Source organism: Zootoca vivipara, chromosome 5, assembly GCF_965207765.1.
Source record: "Zootoca vivipara chromosome 5, rZooViv2.hap1.1, whole genome shotgun sequence".
NCBI classification, from domain to species: domain Eukaryota; kingdom Metazoa; phylum Chordata; class Lepidosauria; order Squamata; family Lacertidae; genus Zootoca; species Zootoca vivipara.
In genome coordinates this window covers 15,658,476-15,674,300 of record NC_142588.1, presented here as the reverse complement: position 1 = coordinate 15,674,300, position 15,825 = coordinate 15,658,476, and the positions used below count along the sequence as shown (strand labels likewise).

The 15,825-nt window shown below is 42.5% G+C and overlaps 1 protein-coding gene across 4 annotated transcripts in view; it reads left to right on the top strand.

Moving 5' to 3' along the window:
* LOC118096142 (disks large homolog 5) overlaps positions 1–15,825 on the top strand; it is a 105,826-nt gene that overhangs the window by 55,345 nt on the left and 34,656 nt on the right. For all 4 annotated transcript variants that reach the window (XM_060275016.2, XM_060275015.2, XM_060275014.2 and 1 more), the window contains exons 6-12: positions 7,333–7,592; positions 8,489–8,801; positions 9,230–9,460; positions 11,187–11,371; positions 12,742–12,867; positions 13,841–13,973; positions 14,411–14,538. In XM_060275016.2, the coding sequence (XP_060130999.2) occupies positions 7,333–7,592; positions 8,489–8,801; positions 9,230–9,460; positions 11,187–11,371; positions 12,742–12,867; positions 13,841–13,973; positions 14,411–14,538 (1,376 nt within the window). The remainder of the gene's footprint in view (positions 1–7,332; positions 7,593–8,488; positions 8,802–9,229; positions 9,461–11,186; positions 11,372–12,741; positions 12,868–13,840; positions 13,974–14,410; positions 14,539–15,825) is intronic.

The following is a 15,825-nucleotide window of genomic DNA, read 5'->3' as shown; positions in this document are numbered from 1 at the left end:
TACCCGGACAGCTGTTGCAAAGCAGGTGAGATACTTCACTGCCTCTGCCACCATGGATCCCATCTTCCTTTCTTCTTCTTTTTGGAATTTATACCATAATTGCTCAGCTTGGACATTGGTGGAGAACCACTTCCACTCCAGTCACCTACCTTTTCTGTTTCAACCACTGCAGCACCCTCTATAAACCAGAGGAAACTGTGTTCACTAAGGAGTGTTCACTAGGAGTGAAAATAATAATAACAATAAATTAATAATATTGCTTCTATCCTTGTGCATGTGCATAGGCTGCTGATGATCCTACCCTCTGTGCAGGGTGCTGGTTTTTACTCCAGGCCGGGCTCTTGTTAATGAATGCTGCTTATGGGAAAGCGTTGTGAAAAATCTTTGTTGAGAGCTTTAAAATAAAAATACTCTAATAAGAAACACTGTGAACTAAAGGTCCAAAATCTGGTGCATCGGTTCTGATGCTTTCCCAAAAGAGATGACAGTCAAAACTTGGGTGTCAAACATAATCCATTCCGGAAGACGGTTCGACTTCCAAAATGTTTGACAACCGAGGATCAAAGGGAGGTCAACAAAGTCAATGGAGGGGGGAAACAAACAAAAACTCTCCGGAAGCCCTTCGGCTTCCGAAAATGGTTCAAAAACTGGAGCAGTTACTTCTGGGTTTTTGGCGTACAAGAACCAAAATGTATGATAACGGAGGTGTTTGGGATCCGAGGTTTGACAGTACCAATCTTAACCTGGGGCCCCCATCATTTATTTTCATTTGGGGCGGGGTTTGCACCCTGTTTGCTCTCACCACAGTCAATAGCAAAAGAAAGAATCTGCAGCTTCTTTTCTCAGTACAGTATGTCGAAGTGAATCGCGTTGGTTTGGAACAGGAGCTACGAGTGTGCATCCATGCCTTTGTCACTGCCCATCAGGATTAGTCTCATTCTGAATGACGTGGGGGTGGGAGGCAAACAGCAACATGTGCCTTTGTAGGTGCGTTTAGCTTGGTGTCTTTTCAACTCGTTAAAAAGGCACAAAGAGCCTGGTGGCTTAAAAGGACAGAAAGTTGGGATCAGATTACTTCCACTGACAGAGATGGCCACTGATTTTCCCGTGCAGCAGCTGACTGAGTTGTAAGTCTCTTCCTGCTTGCTGTTGCCATGGTGGCACCCTTTGGCCCAGCTCGGATTATTTACTCTTCTTCCTGTCAAGGATTTGAATGGGAGAACTCCCTCCTTGTTAAATTTTCTCTCCTCTTCTTCCACCATTATGCTCATGCCTCAACTTTTATTTATTTCCATTAAAGAGCAAGCAGTTGAAAACACAAATGTTTTCAGAGATGGAGATGGCTTAGCCTTTGTTTTCTATTTGTTTATTAAGGAGTTTCAGCAGAATTATTTTAAAGGGGCACAATCTTTTTTGCCCCAGTTCCCAGTGGAAGCAATTGTTTCTTCACTGCAGTCTATGCCTCTATCCCCCTTTCCAGAAGCTTCGGTTTTTAAGTGAATTTGCTGTGCCTGTATAAGGCTGAATTGCATGTTACTTGTGCACAAATATTGACACTGTACACAAGGACAAAGTAACCTAAAAAGGGATGCAAAAGTTTGTGTGTGTTTGTACTAAATGCATTTTATAAGCATTTGGTTTGTTTTTTGTATATATACTTGCTGTAGCTCTATTATCACAGATCAAACAGCAACCTCTCTTACAGTGGTGCCTCGCAAGACGAATTTAATTCATTCCACTTGTGGCCAAATAAGATTGTCTTCCATGAACATGGTCTTACAGTGAGTCTGTAAGTTACTGTGGAGGTCAGTTCTGGATCCACACAGCCTTTCATAGTGGGGACATAGGTTTCTGGGCAGGAGTTTATCACGGTGAGGATTTGCCAAACGTGCCTTCCTCTTCGCACGTTTCTCCCTTTCAGTGTAATAAATTAGGTGCTAAACCTTCAGGGTACTGAGTTAGTTTTACTGAAGCTCTTTGGAAAGTTTCTCTTGAGGATAACTTCACAAATTTGCTTAAATTTGCTTGAAGGGGTGATAGGTGGTGGCTTTTCTTAATTACAGTGAGCACACTTACTATTTATTCAATGCATTGAAGCCTTTGGTGCCCATTGGCTGAGTAGTATTGATGTCACAAAGAAGAATGATGTCACAAAGAAGCTGAGCAATAGATGGAAGCTTAGGGAAAGAGAGCTGAGGTTTGCTGAAGGAAAGAGAGCCTGGAAGGCTGAAGAGACAGGAGCTAGAGGAATGGGGTAAGGAGAGAAAGAGGGTGTACAGGAGAAGGGGACCCTTGAAGAGGATGCAGAGGAGCCAAGGAAATAATGAAGGGATGCAGGACCTGGGGGAAGAGGAAGAAGCCAGTGGGAGGAGGTGTTTGAAGAAACTGATTCTGTTTGGTTGCAATTGCATTGAAAACAGTTTGGCCTTTCAAAAACTGCCAGTTCCTTACCAAAGCCAAACTATTTCCTTTCCAATAAAGAAATAAAATACTGTGGTGCCTCGCAAGACTAATTTAATTCGTTCCGCGAGTCAATTTGTTTTGCGAAAAATTTGTCTTGCGAATCGCGGTTTCCCATAGGAATGCATTGAAATTTCTTTTTTTGTCCATAGGAACGCATTAATTAAATTTCAATGCATTCCTATGGGAAACCGCGATTCGCAAGACGAATTTTTTGCAAAACGAATTTGTCTTGTGAGTCACCATCAGATCGCAAGACGCATTCGTCTTGCGAAAAATGAGTTGCAGGGCATTCGTCTTGCGAGGTACCACTGTATTTGTGCCTTTTCATATATTCCTTGTGCATGATTCCAATCCTGAGTTATAACAACAGCCAGTATGTAGTCCCATGAAGTTGGTGAGGGATAACGGTGATCCTGAAGAATAATATGCAGTCTGAAATGTAGAGAGGTGGAGTCCCCTCACCCTACCGTAAATTGCACCTCTGTAGGAAGCAAAAACCTACACTGGCTTTCCACACATATATGTTGGTGTGGAAATATGCAGTTACTTAGTTGGTTTGGGGCTCAAACTGGAGCCCCTTTTGTTTCGGGTCTGCCCTGAAATATGTGAGTTGCCAACATATATATATATATATATATATATATATATATATATATATATATATATATATAAAATAACAATCCAATGGTAAAACAATATCCGAGGTGACCCTTCCTGAAACCCAAAATGGTTTTCAGCCTTCTAGGGGGACAATGGACATGATTTTCACTGCTTGACAGCTTCAAGAAAAATGCAGAAAGCAAAACCAACCCCTGTATATGGTGTTTATTGACCTGACTCAGGCTTTCGACACTGTAAATCGTAATGCCCTGTGGACTGTCCTTCTGAAAGTTGGCTGCCCAGATAAATTTGGAAACATCATTTGGCTCCTCCATGATAATATAACAGCAACAATTGCAGATAACAATTGCTCTCAAAGTGAACCATTCACAGTGGGATCAGGTGTTAAACAGGGTTGTGTTATTGCCCCAACTCTATTCATTATTTTCATTGCAATGATCCTACACTTTGTCAAAAGGAAACTCCCCACCGGAGTAGAAATCATATATCAAACAGATGGAAAGCTCTTCAATCTGAACAGGCTGAAAGCAAAAAGTAAGGTTACCATAACTTTCATCATAGAACTTCAGTATGCTGATGACAATGTAGTGTGCGCACACTCAGAGGATGACCTCCAAACCATCCTAAATATCTTTGCAGAAGCTTACAAAAGGCTTGGCTTATCACTCAACATACAAAAAACCAAAGTACTGCACTAACAAGTACAAAATAACCCCTCCACAGCGCCACAAATCCAACTCAGTGGTGTAACGTTGAAAAATGTCAATCACTTCTCCTACCTGGGCAGTTACCTTTCCACAAGGGCCAACATTGATGCCGAAATCCAACATCGCCTGAGCTCTGTGAGTGCGGCTTTCTCCCAATTGAAGTGCAGATTGTTTGAGGACCGGGACATTCGCAGGGAAACCAAAGTGCTTGTTTACAAAGTTATTGTACTACCAACCTTACTATATGCTTGTGAAACATGGACCACTCATAAACACCATCTCCAACTCCTCGAAAGATTCCATCAACGGTGCCTCCGAAAATTTGGGAAGAGAGGCGAACTAATATCAGTGTACTGGAAGAAGCAAAGATCACCAGTGTTGAAGCAATGGTTCTTCAACATCAACTTCGTTGGACTGGTCATGTTGTGCAGATGCCTGATGATCATCTTCCAAAGCAACTACTCTATTCTGAACTTAAAAATGGAAAGCATGATGCTGGTGGTCAACAAAAGAGGTTTAAAGACTGTCTCAAGGGCAAATCTTTAAAAATGTAGTATAAACACTGACAACTGGGAAACCCTGGCCTGCGTGCGCTCCAGTTGGAGAATAGCCTTTACCAAAGGTGTCATGGGCTTCAAAGAAACTCGATCTCAGGACGCAAGGGAGAAACGTGCTAAGAGAAGCATGCTTAGCAAATCCACACCGTGATCAACTCCCGCCTGGAAACCAATGTCCTCACTGTAGACGGACATGTGGATCCAGAATTGGCCTCCATAGTCATGCGTAGGGGAGCTATTAGGGCCCTATTGACTCATCTTTGATTTATAAAAAACTTGCTTTATCATTAAGCTTTGGGTGAATGAGGTGGGTTGGCGCTCCCCTATAAAAGTAGACCTACTTGGGCAGGAGTTAGATTTAAGCCTGGGCACATGGTGCATCTATCTTCTTCCAAGCAAGCAGTCCATTCCTGATAAGGGACAGTTCCAGACTGTTCCTATTTTGTGGTGGGATTCAGTCACTGACTCACACAGCCAAAGTTGTTCTTGCACAACAATGCCCCCCACCCCGCCAAAATCAGACTTTTCAAAGTAATAGGAAAATGCTCTGGGAAGTGTGGGGTGGCTTAACACAATGCCGTCCTCATCGCCTTGCAAACTTTGTACAGACAAATGAAGATAAATGCTCACTAAAGAGGTCATCTGGAAGTGACCGAGCACAGTTTACTGTGAAGGAAGTGAACCCTTCTCATTAGGACTACCTTAGGTCCATGTTTAGTAGGGCCTGAATGTGGCACTCTTGATTTTGTCCTCTTTTTAGAATTTGGATAGCTCATGGTCAGCTTGTCAGACCTTAAACCTCCCCCTGGAAGCACCGTATTTACTGCGCTACAGGAGGAAAGTGTGTGCATATATGAAGTCTGTCACCCAACAGAAGGCAATCATCTAAATCCATCCCTCCTTGATTGTGCTGGATAAGTAGTGACATTGAAACATGGAGGTTCTGTGCAGCCATAATGGCTAATTGCCATTGATAGACCTGTGCTCCATAAAGTTAACTTGATTCATTTGCCTTCAACTGCATCTAAGCTAGTGGCTGTTGCCACATCTTGTGCCAGTGAATGCCAAAAGTTTTTTGTGAAACCTACATATATAATGCCCTCCACTCACACAGAGGCGCTGGCAAGCAAGGAGGAGCAGGTTGTTGGTTCTTGATTAGTCATTCAAAAACTCAGGACCTGGGGTCTGGTTTGGACTTGCGCTGATGCTGCCAGGGCCAGTGTGTCCCGTTTTGAGGTGAAACATGAGGTGCCACCCCCCCCTTGCTGCCACTCACCCTGCAGCCTCCAGCACCAGCACCTGAGACAATTTTCCGGGGAGCTTTTGCTGAAATCTCAGAAGGCCTTGCGCAATACGTGAGAGCTCACAAGATTTTTGGCAAGATCTCACTGCAAACAGACACCAGTGCTGGTACCACTTCTCTGCCAGTGGGGGCAGGCCAATGGGGTGCCACTTCTGCTTCACCCTGCCTCATGCATGGGCCAGGCCTGGATATTGTGCAGTGGAAAGTGATAGCAATGATGTTTGCTTCCGGGGAATGGGACTGCCACCACTCTAGTCTGAGGCTTCTTTCCCCCATGGTGTTCTTTACCAAAAGTTCTGAATGCTGTCCTTTTCAAACTGCCAAAGGGTTCTTTTTCTCTTTGAGTAGTTTATGAGCACTCTCTGGAAATAGATGCATGCCTACCAATTAACCCCGATAAACGTGTATTAACATTGACAGGACCATAAAAACAAGTGTTTCGAAAACAACCCATGCTTCCTTTGTTGAGAATATATTTTAATGGTTTTAGCTTAATTTTGAGCATTATGCATCTATAATAGGGCTGCAATGGACATTGTAACTGCTGTGCCACCTTGTGGTAGACTTAAACGGAACTGCAGTTGCATGTTGTATCATAATAGTGGGCAGTAGATCAAAGAAAGGGGGAGCTTGGGGCCAGGGGATGATTTTGCCATTCAGACTTAGAAGGACAGAGTGGGAGAAGATCCATGTTCAGGAGACACCTTTAGGTGATGTATTGGAGGAAACCCCCGTGAAGAGATATTGGATTAAAAGTGTCAGAAATCAGTAGAAGAAAGGGGGAGAGTATGTGCAAGACATTTGTATTATTTTGAAGGAATACGTCAGTAATTGTGTCAGGCAGGGCAGACCTTTCGTCTTGCTGGCAGCTTTGATGCCATGTGTAGTTTTACATCTTAACATTTGCATTACATACATGAGAGGTGTTCTGGGCCTTCTGGTGTCCAAAAGGTATATATAATCAATGATCATAGACTAACAAATTGAGTATAAATCCCAGTGATCATGGAAGGCTAAATCTCTTAAGAGCAGACACTTGTATAGATATGGAGAGATTTCTTTTCAGAAAGGGAGGGAATATGCTGCACAAAGTCTGGGTACTGTTACTGCTGTTTGTGTTCCTTCCTGGATGTTATGGGCCTTTTTCATTCCTGGAATTCCTCTCCTATTCTGTGCTGGAGTGTTTTTTAGGAGACGACCAAAATTACTATTTTCCCCTGTATAAAGACTATATTCCCCCCTCCCAAAAAATGTTTTAAGATTGGGGGTTGTTTTATACATGGAATGTTGCAATTATTTATTACTTAATTTTGGGCTAAAAAATAGGGGTTGTCTTACACACAGAAAAATATAATAAATCTAAAAATGTTACTCCGTTTCTCCAAGAACTTAATTCAAGCTCTTATATGAGCATGTGTTGTGCCATGAAACCAGCTTTTCAGGGCCCTGAGGATTCTGTACAATCTCTTTGGAACGCAGCACTTGCCGCTATTTTCCTTCTGCTCACAGTTCTTTGGCCCTAACAATGTTGTAATTTTTTAAGGTGTCACGTCGTCAGCTCTTTTGAGGGCCCTAGAGAGCAGAAAATAAAAACTCCCCTGGTTTTCCCCCCTCCTGTTTACAGTATGACTGAAGTTTATCTGCCAGGAATTCTTATTCAGAATATCTTTCGTTATTCCAGGTGATGAAGCAGAATGGGTCGTCAGAGATACTAAATAAACTCTACGATACAGCGATGGACAAGCTGGAGGGCGTGAAGAAGGATTATGACACACTTAGGAAGCGGTACAATGAGAAGATAGCGAGTCACAATACTGATCTGAGCCGATTAGAGCAGACAGAAGAGGAGAACAGGCGACTCCAGAAGCAGATTGACATGCTGATGAAACAGCGGGACACAGCAATACACTTCCAGCAGCAGTACTCCACCTCTCTGAGAAGGTAGAAGATTATTTTGCCACAAAGCCATTTCATTATTTATTTATTTATTATTAGAACAAACTCAGCACTCAAGTTACCTCTCTGAACTTGTCTGACTCTTGTTGTGTCTTGGTCTTTCTGTTTCATTGTTCATTTTTTGGTCACTCGGGATCAAAATAGACCTGATTGAGTAGCCAGACTGGAGCCATGTTTGCTCCAGTCACATATTTCTTTCTTTCTTTCTTTCTCTCTCTCTCTCTCTCTCTCTCTCTCTCTCTCTCTCTCTCTCTCTCTCTCTCTGTGTGTGTGTGTGTGTGTGTGTGTGTGTGTGTGTGTTTGTTTGTCAGGCCTGTATCCCATGATGCAAAAGACTTCTGTCCACACAATAACACTTCCTCTTTCTCTCCTGCCCCCTCTACCCCAACCTGGTGTGCCCTCAAAATCCTCTCCTGAGGGTTGGGGAGCACATTTGGGGTTAAATGTGGAGGTAGAGAGGAAACTGAAGTCCTGCTGCAGAAGTGGAATTCTGCTTGCACAGCATTCAATATAATCATATGTGTCCCATGTCAAAGTAAAAACATCATACGTGGGTGAACTATTCCTCTCCCCTACACCATGGTTTGTGAAGTGAAGTGAGCTGACAGAAAAGTGTCTGAAGTGATGGAGTCCAGAGAAGTAATCCAGGGGAGAGCTCATCTCCTTTCACCAACATCTTTTATAATGAGATGAGAACCACTGCTTCTCTCCCCCTGAACATGTGAGCAGGGCAGTCATGTGACAAAGGAAACATGGCTGACTCTGCCACTTCTTATTTAGTCCTTTACACAGTTTAGTGTGGTGTGTAAAAGAGGAAGGAAGCTTTCATATGGCCCCCTTTCCCTTAGACTTGCTGTGACTCTCCTCCCTCCTCTCTTTAGGTTTGAGACCGTGCAGCAGGAACTGAGCAAGGCCACTGCCCAAAACAAGGAGCTACAGAGAGAGATGGAGCGTTTGCAGGCAGAAGTGACGAGGTTTAAAACAATGCAGCTGAAAGCCGTGAAGGATGCAGAGAAGTACAAGGAAGAGAGGGACTCCGTTTTCAACGAGTACCGTCTCATCATGAGCGAGAGGGATCAAGTCATCAAAGAAGTGGATAAGCTGCAAACAGAGCTGGAACTTGCCGAATCCAAATTGAAAAACACATCCTCAGAGAAAAGAGTGGCTAGTGAGGAAATGGAAGCCTTAAGACAGGTGTGGTATTGTAAGTCACTTGCTCTGGCCAGAAAGAGTTGTTCAAACCTAGTGGTGTTGCCTGTGTAACTCTGTGCAAGTTTCTAGACCAGCCTTCCTCATCCTGGTGCCCTCCAGATATTTAGAACTACATCGATAGCATAACGAAAGTTATTGCCCTCTGTGTCAATCATCCCTTAGTCAGGATTAACTTCTCTGATTTCTCTGTTACTACTTTGGGGCTGCACAGTGTTTCAACTTTTGATGCAAGCAAATATGTGTTGCAGCTTTAAAGATATTTGCTAATAGCATCTAATGCATGTTTTGTGCTGTATTATTCCTTCTTATGCATGGCACAGGCTTTCAAAAATTAAGTGTGTTTTCATTAAGAGAAAGACTTTCTTGTACACTTAACGTACCTCCAATGATGGATTTTTATTTTATTTCAGGAGCTGAACTCTGCTCTAGTGGAACGAGATCGAGCAATCTGTGAAAGGAATGAGCTCTTGGAAAAGTACTGCCATGAAGTGAAAGACAAGGCTGAAGCCCAGAAGGAGCTGGATCAAGCCTGCAAGGATATTGAGACGGTGAAGGAAGAGAGAGATGTGGCTAGGAAGGAAAGAACGGAAGCCATCATCCAGAGAGATCATCTACTGAGAGAGTACTATCAAGCTCGCCAGGTAGAGGCAAAGTTTGCAAGTTTATGCTTCCTCTTGCACTCATTGAGGACTCTTTGTGCAATCACCTATCACAAGGAAGCTCATCAATAGAGTTTCTCATTTGGGTTCTACAGAGGGTAAAGGGAACAGAAAATAAGGGGGAAAGCCTTGGTTGAAAGAGGCAATAATCATTTTAAAAATTGCAGGGCTGGTGGGTTTTCTCTCCCTCCTCCCCTTCTTCTCCACCTGCAGCCCCTATCAGTATATGCTTTTTATTTAAGTGACAATCTGGCAAATGGCAAGGATAGAGGTGGGAAAAGGATGTGACTCAGTAGACATTGGGCTGGGTTCAGTGTGAGTTGCTGTTCAAATCATTGTAGTTGCTGTTCAAATTATTGTAGAGTTTAAGTCGTATTATCATTAGGTGATGAATGAGTCCCCTAGCTCTCTTTTGCGTGTACCTTTGTGAAATCCACGTTTGTCATGTGCCTGTATTACATTATTATGCACATAACTAAAAACATAAAATTGTTAATCTGCTTCCACTCCTTGGCTACTCAAAATTTTACATCTGTCGTCTAGTTGAGATATTAAAGAGATTCTCTCTTTTCAAATTTCTCACTTGATTTGGGCATTCTGAATTACCCATCCTTGCTTCCAGAGTACATTAATAATCTCTCATTTGTCTGTTATTTATTTATTTTCCTATTCAGCCTGCTAGGAATGCATAATTTGCCGTAGTTTTTGGTTTGTCTCTATCTTCTAGGTTGCAAGAACGTACTAGTGCATGCACATTGTGATTAAATTAGTGTACAAAAAGGAATATTGACGTTTCCCACAAATCTCACCATTTTCTACTTCACACTGATATAATCAGTGGACATACTTTTTTAAAATATCATTTTCTCGAATCATTTTGATTCCAAGAAAATTAAGGTGGTGTACAACAAACAACTCCTGCCATCTTAGCAGTTTGAAAGCACGTCAAAGTGCATGTAGATAAATAGATACCGCTCCGGCGGGAAGGTAAACAGCGTTTCCGTGCACTGCTCTGGTTCACCAGAAGTGGCTTAGTCATGCTGGCCACATGACCCGGAAGCTGTACACTGGCTCTCTCGGCCAGTAAAGTGAGATGAGCCCCGGAACCCCAGAGTAGTTCGCAACTGGACCTAACAGTCAGGGGTCCCTTTACCTTTACAACAAACAAAGATGCAATTAAAAATAAAAACATTCAAAATAAAAAAGAAATGATGCACAAGTAAAACAAAAGCGTAATGTAGCAGGCATCTTACAAACAGTTCAGTAACAGCAATTGGTAGTCATGGGTGTCAGAAACCTGAGTGACTAAATACACATGCACACACTGGTGGTGTTCAGTAACCTTTAAGAAAAAATGTGCATGAAGTATTGAAAGCTGACAAATTGCGCATGTGCCTATTCCGAAAAAAATGCTAGAAATTATGTTAGTTAAAGTAGGAGGTAGGTAGAGTGAGCCCATGGCATGATAATAGAACACATTCTGGGAAATGTGCTCATATCCCAAATCCAGAACTCTTGTGTATTTTTAAAACTCCTGTAAAAAGGTTTTTGTTTTCTTAAGCCCAAAGTGGTGTGGTGTGTGACAAGCACACAGAGTGCAATGAGATTGAGTGTTTGTGTGGGGGGGAGGGAGGCTCGGTTAATTTTATTGCACACAGGTTGTACATTGACAGTAAAGGTATTATTATTATTACACCCCACGAATCAGATACAAGATTCTGCTACACTGGATATAGAACGAGCAAACAAAGAAATTGAAATGCTGCGGAAGCAATACGAGGCAATGTCACAGGAGTTAAAAGAAGCTGTCCAGGAAGCAGAAGTCGCAAAATGCAGAAGAGATTGGGCCTTTCAGGAACGCGACAAGATTGTGGCAGAACGAGAGAGCATACGGTAAAAAACAACAACAAACAGTTTGACAGTTCTCCCCAGGAGTTTATTTGCAATATACAGTTGAGGTGCCCTGTTATCTGCTAGGGGCTGCAGCCGTGTTGCATTCAGTTGAAACTGTTCTCAGGATGGTAGTCCTGAACTAGGGGAAGAAAATAATAGGCAGTAATGTTGGCTTTGTTTTTAAGAGGGAAAATAGTACAACTGCAATCTGAAAATAAGGGCCCAATTAGCTACTATTGATTCACGTGTTCTCCATGCATGTGGACAACTGGGAGTGGTATGCAAGCTTTATATCAGAATATACCCTCTCTCCAGTTTATCCCTCTGCAGGTATTCCAGATTAATAGTAATAAATTTGCATTTTTTTAAAATAGCTCAGTTGGTAGAGCATGAGACTCTCTCTCTCTCTCTCTCTCTCTCTCTCTCTCTCTCTCTCTCTCTCTCTCATTTTAATTATTTTTTTCTAATTTACATTTCAAAATAATTCATTTTAGACAACCTTAATTCAATGACTTCCCTTCTTCTCTTTCCGTGGTTCATTTTGCATACTATACATCCCTGCATATTTTACATGAACTAAACCATTCATGAACCATTGTTACATCGCATCAAAGCTTATTTACACTGTTGAAATTATCTTAATGCTTCCAGCGTTTTTAAATGAACACAATTTTCACCCATATATTCAGTAAACATTTTCCAGTCTTCTTTAAATGTATGTTCTTCTTGTTCTCTTATTCTGTATGTTAAATCTGCAAGCTGTGCATATTCCATCAGTTTAAGTTGCCATTCTTCTTAGGTTGGGATCTTGCTCGTTTTCCATTTTTGGGGTAGAAAAACACGGGCTGCAGTAGTAGCATAAATAAATATTCTTTTTTGACACCTGGGAATTTCCCAACAAAATGGACCCTGTTTTTTGGGGGGGAAATGTAATTATTAACATTTTTTTTCCAATTCATTATGTATCATTTCTCAATACTCTTTTACCCTTTTACAAGTCCACGGTAGAGCATGAGATTCTTAATCTCAGGTTCATGGGTCTGAGCCCCACAATGGGCAAAAAGATTCCTGCATTTCAGAGGGTTGGACTAGATGACCCTCATGGCCCCTTCCAACTACAATTCTATGACTCTATTAATTAATTGCACTTAGTATCTTCTTTCTAGCACACTGCCAATGGAGTGAAGTAGAAAAGAGTCTGAAGTCTTGGGAGTACAGGCTGCTTGTTCCAGTCTGGCACCTGCATCTAATTCGTTGTCTAGCACAAGGCTGTCTTGAAAACAACACCTTGGGTGCTGGTGATATTTTTTTAAAAAAAGAAGTATCTCAATAGATTAACATTTCCTTTCAATTTTTTCTCCATTTTGAAGGACTCTGTGTGATAACCTGAGGAGGGAAAGAGACAGAGCAGTGAGCGACCTGGCTGAGGCTCTTCGCAATCTGGATGATATGAGGAAGCAAAAGAACGACGCTGTGCGTGAATTGAAAGAGCTGAAGTGCGTTCCAGAAACCCCTTCAACGTGTAACTCTGACTTGATATTGTATGCTAAGTGTTTTCTTACCTGAGTCCTTGGGGTAGGACAACCTAGAAGGCTGAAAAGAATGTGTATGCGATTTTCCCCTCCCGTTTTTAAAAATGTTGTTAATTGGCAAACCCGAGGAGGTGTGTGCCAGAATTACATCACAAAATAGCCTATAGCTTAAGTAATCAGAGGGCAGGAGAGAGAGAGAAATGGGAGAAAACAGTTGTATAATCAGGAGGGCAGTTGTACTTGCCTTCAGAACAGGTGGGCCGTGCTGACCATCTCCGCAGATAGCCAGTCTCCTCCCAGGTGAGCCTTCCAGTAGCATCTGCAGTGGAAATAGAGCAGGCATCCCCAAACTTCGGCCCTCCAGATGTTTTGGACTACAATACCCATCTTCTCCGACCACTGGTCCTGTTAGCTAGGGATCATGGGAGTTGTAGGCCAAAACATCTGGAGGGCTGCAGTTTGGGGATGCCTGAAATAGAGCAACCTCTATAACTGGTTTAGTGCCACTCCCTGTGCATTTAAATATATTCACTTTTTCAATTTCTGGGCTGTCTTTCTGCCAAGATGGCGTCCATGAAACACTGCACACAGATCTCTCCCTTCTTCTAGCCTTGAAGGGCTAAAAGCCTTCTAAATCTGGGAGAGTGAAGGCGATGACTTGGTGCTGGTGGCAGCAGCAGGTTGGGCAAGCAGAATGGGGTGGGGTGGGTGCCCTCTTGAATAGCATTAATGTTCCAAGTACGTGTCGGCATGATTTGTAACCGCTTTATGAAAGAGAAAGGATTCTGGTCTGCGTTTGCTGCTTCAGTCCCATTTGATGTAAGGTTTTGGATTGCAGACACAACCTCCACTGTCTGTTACATTCCCCCCCCCTTACTGTATGCTGTTGATATCTGCTTTCCTTGCTTGAAGTACTCAGGTGTGTTTCTCCCCATAGAGAGAAGATGGAGAATCAGTTAGAAAAGGAAGCAAGGTTCCGGCAGTTGATGGCCCACAGCTCTCATGATTCAGCCATCGATACGGATTCTTTAGAGTGGGAAACAGAAGTAGTAGAGTTTGAGAAAGACAGGGTAAGACTGAGGTCCTAGTCAAATGTTACTCTCTTTTGTGTGTGAGAGAGTGTGTCCCATTTGTTAAAGCCTCTCTCTCATCCCCCCCCCAAAAGAAAAAACAGGCACAGAAAACTGGAGGTACAGTGGTACCTCTGGTTACAAACTTAATTCGTTCCAGAGGTCCGTTCTTAACCTGAAACCGTTCTTAACCTGAGGAACCACTTTAGCTAATGGGGCCTTCCACTGCTGCTGCATGGTGGCAGCGCGATTTCTGTTCTCATCCTGAGGTAAAGTTCTTAACCCAAGGTACTACTTCCGGGTTAGCAGAGTCTGTAACCTGAGGTGTTTGTAACCCGAGGTACCACTGTACTATATAGTCAAAATAATTCGGTTACTTACATTCCGTATGTATACAGAATCACTGCATATAACATATAGCATTTCATATCCATTAGGAAGATATGGATTTGAAAGCCCTTGGTTTTGATGTGGCCGAAGGTGTGAATGAACCATATCTTCCCGGAGACTGTGGGATATTTGTTACCAAAGTGGACAAAGGAAGCATTGCAGATGGTCGATTAAGGTAAAGAATCGGTAGTTTGTCATTTAGTAGCCAGTGCTAATATATAACATGCATTATAAGTATAATATATTGGTCATGTGAGGACAAATTGGGTTGACATGGAGGGTCAGGGGAGGTGACTGTGGTTTCAGGTAATAATGCTATCAGACACTATGCATGCTGACATGTAAATTGCAATCAACCAGTGGAGGTAGGGGCTGGGTGAATAGGCTCCCTTTCAATCTGTAGGTTTCTACTGGGTTTGACACACAGGTGTACTTTGATAGGGCATATGATTTTCTCTCCCCACCCTCCAAAAAATAGTGTTGGCAGCAAAGGAGAAGTGGTTGTCAGCATTCTGAAGGTTACTTTCCTGGTTATATTTTTGAAGAGCAGGGCACACCTTTTATGACCTGTAAAAGTCAATCGGCCCATACCCTGTTAGACTTGTGCCCACCATCTGTTGTTAATACTACACCACACTTGGACCAGTGTGATCAGCAGAGTATGCACAGCTTCAACAGAACATCAAGAGTTTTCCTGCTTTCCAGTACTTGGCTTTTTCTAGAGTTCCCAGTTAAGAAAACTCCTTTCCCACTCAGTTCAGCTTAGACTGTAAAGTGTTTATTGTCTCATGGCACAAGACAAACATAACCATGCCAGCTACGTGAACTTTAAGACAGGCATCCCCAAACTTGGCCCTCCAGCTGTTTTGGGACTACAACTGTTGGACTTTCTTCGCCAACAGAGTTTGCACAGCGACTGGGGCGATGGAATAAAAACTTGCCTGCAATATCTTTGCTTACTTTATTTTTAAATAATAATCAAACAGCTGCAACTCCCCACTCTACACCAGCCAGTACCATACAAAGCATTTGATCAACTTAAATACAGTTTTCAAAATAATCAATTATTCCATCACATCGCTGCATTCGGTGCAGCAGGTAAACCCCCCTGCTAATTAGTTAAATTGTTAAGATACCTCAGGTGTGCTGTATTGTCAAGAGCTCACAGATGTGAGGTTTAATAATAATAATAATAATTTATTTATTTATACCCTGCCCATCTGGCTGGGTTTCCCCAGCCTCTCTTATAATTACAAACACATCTCTGAGTAGCACCATTGACCACATCAATATGAAGAAAACCTAACAACAACTCCCATCATCCCTAGCTAACAGGACCAGTGGTCAGGGATAATGGGAATTGTAGTCCCAATAACAGCTGGAGAGCTGAGTTTGGGGATGCCTGCTTTAAGAGATGCTGGTACATCATGAGCTAATCTACTATAATAGAGTTCTTCTGGTC